At 51.5% G+C, this 8,712-nt stretch overlaps 1 protein-coding gene across 1 annotated transcript; it reads right to left on the reverse strand.

The window, feature by feature from the left end:
* Positions 1-2,382: 2,382 nt before the first annotated feature.
* On the reverse strand, positions 2,383-3,878 carry IER2 (immediate early response 2). The gene has a single exon (XM_080937449.1). It carries the CDS (start codon positions 3,785-3,787, stop codon positions 3,122-3,124), a length of 666 nt encoding a protein of 221 aa, XP_080793575.1. The 5' UTR covers positions 3,788-3,878; the 3' UTR covers positions 2,383-3,121.
* Between the last annotated feature and the right edge of the window lie 4,834 nt (positions 3,879-8,712).

The following is an 8,712-nucleotide window of genomic DNA, read 5'->3' on the forward strand; positions in this document are numbered from 1 at the left end:
TCTTGAGCCTAAGAGCACATTCTCAACAGTCACGGTAGAGATGACCTAAATATCTACCAGCAGGTAGGTGAGTAGCAATGTGGACCTTATACATAAGAATATTATGAAGATACAGAAGAGGAAAGTGATCCTTTTAAGTACCACAACACTGAAGAACCTGGCAGACATAATTCGGACAGCAAGAAGCCTGACATAAACCAGTTCCACCCTGGATGGTTCCACTTACAGGAGCGGTCTACAATAGGCAAGATCCAAAGTAGGCTCCTCTTGGTGGCTGGAGGCTGGGGAGAGGAATGAAAGAGTGTTAATGGGGTTGGGAGACTTTGAAACTAGTAAGGGTAATGGTTTTATCCATTTAGAATTGCACAGTTTGGATTTGAGTGGAGATAGGTCAGTGGACAGAGTGTCTGAATAGTAGTGGGTCTGAGTTCCATCCCCCGGACGGAGCACTTTAACCACAGGAGGGAGAAGGCCCAGATTGAGGTCATCCTTCTAAAGTTCTAGGATAGCCTGGGGGATAAGAGACAGCATTTCATAAAACATAGTGTGCACATGTACACCTCCACAGCAAATAAACAGAGGGCCTGTAGTGAAACCTATGAGCTGATCCCAGACCTTGTAGACACTGTCTTGGATTTTTCTTTTGTGTTCTGAAGATGGAAGCCAGGCTTCAGCACCTCCCTCAGCACTGCTGGCTTCTGAATCAAGGCTGTTTAATGACTCAGTGGCTTTCTCAGAACGGGTTGGAAGTGGGCAGTTTTGTTCAAACTGCCAGTGTTACCCACCCAGCATTCTCTCAGTAATAATGTGGCTGCGAGGTCCCATGGAATCTAAGTTGGCTCCGAACTATAGAGTTAAGAATGACATTAAACTTCCGGGAGGCCACCACATCCACCCTATTTAATTTTGTTTTATTATGAGACAGACTCACTGTAGCCCATGCTGGACTTGAATTTACTAATCCTCCTGCTTTATCTTCTCAAGTGTTGGAGTACACGCTGTGACTGTGGCAGTTTTTCCTGTAGTTCATTCAGCCCCAAGAGAATGTGTGCATGTGTTGAGGACTTGGTTTCAGTCCTCACCCTACAGTGGCTGCGGCACCGGAAGTCTTGGTATGGGTTGGACAAGCCACTTCCCTGGGAAGGAAGGGCCCCCTCGGTTCCTGGGACAGGATGTATACTGAGGCCCCCTCCCTAGTCACCAGGGACTTCCCAGGCCTGGCCATGTTTCGGTGTCCAAGTCCCCAGGAGAACTCGAGGGTTTAGACAAAAGTGGGCAGCGCTAGGGAACCTCCACGTTTTCAGTGAGTTATCAGCCCTGAGAGGCTCGGCTGGGTCTCCTGGTAGCGCTGAATCCTTACTTTCTAGGAGGGAGGGAGAAGCTGGGGGCAGGGATCTTCTAGAGGCAATCCCCTCCATACAGCCCTCAGCCCTGGGGTCAAGAGAGGCCAGAGGAGGCGGGGACAGCTGTCCTGCGCTTTCCTGGAGCTTCCCGCACCTGCGGTTCCTTTGTCCTTAGGGCCTCAAGCTCCCTCCTACCCTCATCCCCAGGTTCTGCCTAAAGCTAGTCGGAAACCAAAGTCAGAGAGATTCTGTTCCGGTAACTCGCAGCTGGGTGGGAAACTAGGCTGGCTTCTCGGAGATTCGCGCGCCTTTCTTGCTGGGATTTAAAGGCACCCAGCATCCTACCGGACTAAAAAAAAAGAAAGATAGAAACACACTAAACTCCGATGAAATTAAACGTGAACCATCAGCGTTAACATTGTTAAAAACTAAGTGTTCTGGGGAAGTGGTTTATGGGCCCATTTCTTTTTTTACAAGACAGGGTTTCTCTGTGTAGCCCTGGCTGCCCTGATACTTGTTCTGTAGACCAGGTTGGCCTCGCACTCAGAGACCCGTCCACCTTTGTTCCAAGTCGCTATGCCCGTCGTAGGCTCATTTCCTAGATAGGTAACTGAAGTTAGCACTCACTGGGCCACTCTAAGAAATCGTGTAAGGGGCTGAAAGCAGGTTCAAAGTTCAGCCACCGCCACTCCATCCGTGGGGACCCTACACAATTCCGGTCGGGGGCCGGGCATGAAGAGAAACACCATCATTAAAAATTCTTTTAACACTGCACCCCATATTCCCCAACCGTTGTAAACTAAGGCTTTCTACACTATCCCCCAGAGTTTAATTTCTAAGGAACCCCCAAATCACAGGGTAAGCTTAACCGACTGCAGGTAAACTTGTGGCAAAGAAATGGGGCCCGGCCTCCTTGGCTCCGTACCCAGTCAAACCAGTTCCAGAGGCTTAGGGAGCGGCTGCCAGCCCTGACCCCTTAACCCCACCCCTCCTCCACCAGGGAATCAAGCCAGACGAGCAGCGCGTTTTACACCGATGGTCTTTATTTTCCTAGCTGACATTGTAAAACTCCAGGTAGTTGGGGGTTAAACACAACCCACGGTGGGAAAAGTAAACAGACTTTCTTAAACTCGCTGGTTAAATTTTTTTTTTCTTTCTTTCTTGCCCGAAGAGGCCGTGTCTACAACACTAACTGCGAACAGTCGCCCACCCTTCTCGGGGTGGTTCACGCCAGGCGATCAGTCCAGGCCGAATGGTCCGGGGGGTCTCCAGCCGCTTCAACTCTGATCGCAGAAAGATTTCAGGCTCTCAGCCCAAGGCCGGCTCACCCACAGCAGCCTGTGGGGGCGAGGTGACTCAAGTCACTTCCCAGTCCCTAGGGCGGGTCCACACCCTGGCCTCCTCCCAGGCCCCACACCCACGCAAGGCAACAGGAAGCACCCGCGTCTGTCCCATGACGCAACTCTGACCGCTTGCACAAGCGTGCCCACTTGTAGGGGCCGAAACGCGAATGCTAGCGAAACGGCCTTGAAAGGGCAACCCGGCCCCTAGAGAGTCCGCCCCTGAGATTCAAGATCCAGGTGTCCCTTCTCCAAGCCAAGGGACAGTCCTTTAATAGCACCTGTGGACGCACGTCTGGGAGAAGGCGCCCGCGCCCCTAGCTCCTCAGTCCTTCCCCTGGCCTCTCGGCAGCTCGGGCCGCGGCTCTTCTTCAGGGTCCCCGCCGGCCTTCGCCTCGGGTGTGCGTTGTCGGCTCCGGTGGCGCCGCTCGTAATCCCTCAGAAGGCCACCACGGCTCGCACCAGCACGCTGAGCATATTGTCGGCCGGGCGGCAGGCTGGCTTGGCCTCGCACGTGGGGGGCGTTGGTGGGGGCACAGCGGGTCCACAGTTCAGGAGACTGGAGAAGCGTCTTTGGAGGACGCGGGCGAGGTTAGGGAAGGCACCTTCGGTTTGTGCGGGAGGAAGCGGCAGGCGATCTGGGACCTCCGACGTCGCCTCCTCCTCCACCTCTTCTAGACGGGCCTTCTTGCTTGGTACCAGTCCAGAGTCACTACCATCGTTCAAGTCGCTGCTGCTCCGGCGCTTGCGGCTGACTCTAGCGGGGGGCGGGTCACAGAGCGCTGGGGTCTCCAGGACTTGCAGCACTTCCTCTTGCGTATCCATGGGCTCCGGAGGCTGCTCGGCGTCGTGGGGCGCTGCTTCCACTGCAGCTTCGGCTTCTCGCGGTGGGTGCAGGCGAGGGTCAAGGGCCCTGGGTGATGGCGGGAACTCGGGCTGGTGGGCTTCTACCTTGGCGGAGAGGTAGAGTTCCCGAGCGCTGCGCATAACGAGGGACAGCTGCAAACTCCGGTGGAGGCGCAAGCCACCTCGCTGCATGCGAGAGTGGTACATCTTCCACACCGACAGGGTCATGATGCGCTGCGCCTCTTTCTGTACTTCCATGCTTGTTCGACGAGAGTGTAGAGTTAAGCAGAGAATGAGTTAAGACGAGCGTGGCCACCCAGACGACACACTTACAATAGCAGCTACACTACTAGACGTTCGGGCGGGGGCAGCAAGCCGGAGCCCTCTTAATATAGTAAGAATGACGTCACTCAATGCCACGCCCAATCAGAGGGCCTCATCCGGGCTTTCCACTGTGGCTAGAGACTTCTTAAAGTAACAGGGATAGATTTACGCTTCGAAGGAAAAAGGACTTAAAACACCGGCAAGAAAGAACTTCCCCACTGCGCCCCGAGACACTAGGTTCTGGGTTCTCAAACTTAGCGGGCCAGACGATGAGGCCCACCCACGAGACGGATAGTGGGCGGTAATCTCAGTGGGGAAGACCCGGGACCGGGGTACTTTACCCGAGGGCACTGTTCATCTTGCCTACCAGTCTGCTAATTAATATTTTCTGAACAGTTAAAACACTGCTACTTATTAAGCAGTTACTACACGCCAGTTACTACACTATTTAACTTTCTCTTTTTATTCAGTGTCTCTGATTCTCACCTCCACTCCATAGAAGGTACAGTTTTCCAGGTAGAAATAGGCAGTCACCTGACCAATATTTACTAAACGAATGATTATGCCATGGCAAAAGGGTCAACTGAAGCCTACAGCCCTTCCTCATCCACCTTCTGGACATGGGTGGAAAGTGGGCGCGGACGACACTGGCTGGCTCTGGAGAGAGCTACCCCGTCGCCACCGATACCCACCACCTCCCCCGACTATCTCCCAATTTTCCGCAACTCAGTTGCATTGAAGTCCAATGAACCTAGGTCCTGTGATCTTCTCCCGTCAATAGAGCACTTTTCTGCCTTCACGTCCTCGAGTACGGAATTACTCCAAGAAAGATATCTGGGTCTAGATGACTCAGTGGGTAGAGAGCCACTTGCTGCCAAGCCTAAAGACCTTAGTTCGATTCTCGGTCCCATGCAGTACAAGAGAACAGATACACACACACACACACACACACACACACACACACACACACACACACACGGAAAAGAGAGTAAGACTTCGGTTCCACTCTGCACTTTTTGCACTTCCCCCAAAAAATTGATTCTAGTTGCAGAAGGGCAAAAAAGTTCAAATAACCCCTTTCATTTATTTGCTCTGCAGGCCCTTTAAGAAACACCCCCATGCCAGTGGGCAGACTTCCCGCCACTGCAGCCGGCCGACTTCCCTGGCTAAATTTGGGTGTAATGACGTACGGCGGCGCCGCGAAGCATTTCCGGATGCCCATATAAGAACAAGGGCTGACGGTCTTAGCCCCAGGAGCGGGCTTCCGGGGCGGGGCCCTTCCATTGTGGACCACACCCCTCCAATTTCTGGTGTTTCCAGCCCTCAGGAGCCGAAACGCTGTCGCGGGTCGCTCGGGTCTGTCTGGTGCTACGGTTCTGCACATGCCGTGCTTGACAGAGCTGAATGGTTTCCTTCTTTCATGCGCTCGCACGCTGCGGCGCCGTCATGCGGGATAAGTGCGGGTGGAGTGAGATTCGCACCCTGTGGAGTTATGGAAAAACATCTTCGAAACCCACACTCGCTGATGTAGAGGGCAAAGTACTTGGTTGTGGGTCTGTTCCTTCCTCCCATCTTCCTGGGAAAACCACCCGCGTACTCAGTCTTGGTGGGACGTCCTTTTACCAGCTGATCCAACTTGCTGGCCTTTTATTAACTTTTGGTTTCTGAAACAAGATATCACCGTTATAATTCCAGCTGTCCTGGCTGCTTCTAGATTTTTTCTTTTTCCTTCTTTTCTTTCTTTTTTAAATTTTATTTTACCTGCTTGCATGTTTGTGCCAGAGGAAGGCATCGGGTCGGATCTCCGGATACTGGGTCCGTTATGTGACCGCTAGGAACCGAACCTGTATTCTCTGAAAATAGTAAGCGTACTTTTGTTTTGAGACAGGACCTCACAATGTAGATCTAGCTGTCCTGGGACTCATTTTGTAGACAAGGCTGGCCTCGAACTCACAGAGACTCTCCAGCCTCTGCCTCCCTAGTGCTGGGATTAAAAGCGCCGAGCTAAGTAAATGCATTGATAGAATGAACTCCGTGTCCCACCGTGATCCCAAAAGATTTGCGGGAAAGTAAGCATATTGACATTGTTTAAAAAGGAAACTGAAGTTCCACAGTTGAAGTCCGACGTGATTTTGTATTAGTCTGCCAGTTGGGGAGGCGCACTGTATGCCCACAACCAAGATGGCCAAGGTGCAGACGGAAGTCCATATACTTTGGCCCTAGGGCCGCTCTTTCTTTCTTGGTGGTCGGGCTCTCGATGGTGGGACCCCTGGCGCGAAGGTGGCACCATGTTCCGCCTTCTGTTAGTGAACAAGCTAGTCTGTATCTGCCGGGTGGTGATTCGATCTGCGGGGAGGAGGGGTTAACACATCTCTCCAGGATCCTCTGTAGTCAGAGGGTGAGTGACAGTGGCGGGAAAGGGATGGAAGGGAAGTCTCAGTGTCAGTGTTGAGGTGTAGGCCGTCCGGGTGCATGGGTCTCCCTGTGGTGGAGTGAAGGGATATTCAAGGGCTGTTTGGGTGTCTGGGCCTCGGTTGGTTTGGGACCCTAGCCTCGAGTCGTGCTCCCGCAGTGAGGAGCAGAAAGCTGTGAATACCACCGGTGGGCTGAGCCAGCACCTCCTGCAGGGAGAGTGGTGATCAGAGAGAGCTTGATTGGACCGCCAATGAGCTGCGGAATAGCCTTGGAAGCATCAGTAGAACCTCTGGGACTTAGAACCTGGAGCTTTAGAGAGGTGTCAAGGCAGAGCCTGTGGCCACAGTAGGGGGTGGAAGGAGCCAGCCCTTTAAGGAAGCTGTTCAGTTTATTGACATCTGGAGGAATGTGTACGCTGGGGGAAGTTTGTACGTCTCTGGCCTTGACACTTTACTCAGCACACGCATAGTGGAAGGCAATCTAGGCAAATTCAAAGCTCCCTGTTGGGGACCTGCTGGAAAGAAAGGTGTTCGCAGAGAGCATGTGGGAAACAGTACAGGCGAAGTCCGAGTAGGACGTATTGGGAGATTAAGGTATCTTTTGAAGCTGGGTGCAGGTGTGTTTTGTTTCTGAGACGGGGTTTCACTGTAACCAGGCTGATCTGGAATAAGAAATTCAACTGTCTCTTCATCTTGCTCGCTGGGATTAAACGCAACCACCACCACATTTAGTTTGTGTTAGGATCTCTAGATTTTTAATGTTATCTTCAGCCACAGGAAATAAAGGACCAATTGGTCAGTCCAATAGCCCTGATCTTCATGGAGAGGAATCGTAAAGGGTTCATCCAGCCCAGGTATCACTAGTGTTGCTTCCTGTCAGTCTGACCTGGTGTAGTCTGTCTTCTGTATGTGTGACCCTGCCCTTGTGTCCAGCCTCTGCATTGGTTGGTTATCTACTTGCCTCTTTACACTTAAGCCTCAGTACTCTTGAAAATAGTTGGTAACTACTGCCTATACAACGCATGTGGGTCGTCTAGAGATAAGGAGAGTTTATATGGTGAACTGGGCATGCTTTATGCCTCTAATTCCAGCATCCAGGAGGCTGTGGCAGGAGGACTGCAGCAAATTTCAACACTACTGTGGTCTACATAGCAAGTTCCATGATGGGAACCCCATCCCAAACAAAATAAAAATTCATGGTAAGCTTGGTGAAGTGACTAATGCTTGTAATCTAGAACACCTGATATTCTAGACTCAGGAGGTAGAGGCAGGAGCCTCAAGGTCATATTTACCATGCAAGGAGTCTATGGACACATAAAACTGTCATGAAGTGTGGGTATATACACAGAATTAAAAACAAAATCCAGGCTAAGTCGTAGACACCTTTCCTACGTAATGGGAGACTAAGGTTAAGGTGGGAATATTTTAAGTTGAAGGTCTGCTAGACTACAGACTGCCATTAACATGGAAGGTCTGGGGCAGTAATATCCAGGGTAAATGTCTCAGCATGTGCATGTATATACACACACAAAGTAAATGTTGTAAATAAAGAGAAGCCAAGGTGTACCAGCCATTCCTGTTAAGTAACATTCTAGGTATTAATAATCCCCATTCCAACTCTAGGAAACAAGGTCTATGGCTCTTAAGCTGGGTGGCATAAACCAGCTAACAATGAGGAAATGAAGCATGAGTGAAATGGTCCCCTTATTGGTAGCAGGTCCAGGGAGGCAGCCCACCAGTCTGTATTGCCACCCTGTCCTATCTGCTGCAAGCCCATCTGGGTTGGGTTAGTGTCCTGCTGGATGTCAGTGTGGCCTCAGTGTTCTCTTGCTACTTAGAAGAGCAAGCCACCCAGCAGGTTTGTGGATGTTGGGAGAGGTGTGGCAGAGTGAGGTTGTGAAACTCTCAGATATTTGAGCTGCTCTTCCAATTCAGCAGCTGATCATGGATCACCAGGATAACAGCTGAAAATGTCTGGGAGCATCCAGGTCATGTTGGAGAGGAGTTGGAAGAGCAGGGCATTTAGGACCAGGGATTGGGAGGTGGTGCCCCTAGGCTGATTTCACCATAGTATTGGCAGCATGCTGGATGCCTTTACTTATGAACTGGACCACATATAGTCTCAGATGAACTGGGTCCTTGGGAAGGCAGTGTCCCACATGAGTGGTATGTTCATTCTGGGTAGGTAAAGAAGCAGCTGGTACTTGACCTCTGACCCTTCTGACAAACAGCAGTGGTCTGCCATTGTGACAGTCTTGGGTCTATGTCCATCCTGCCTACTGGAAAGAGAAAATGGAACCTGAAGAGCTTACCCAAGGCAATCTTCCAGAGCTAGTGGGACCCTGGGGCTGGAACTTAGCTTCCGCCAAAGGTCCAGATTCAAGTGCTCCTATAAGGTGAAGTGGGAAGATCTTGCACAAGCTCTGCCCCACTTCCACCACCATG

This window comes from Micromys minutus (assembly GCF_963924665.1).
Source record: "Micromys minutus genome assembly, chromosome: 24".
Lineage (NCBI taxonomy): Eukaryota > Metazoa > Chordata > Mammalia > Rodentia > Muridae > Micromys > Micromys minutus.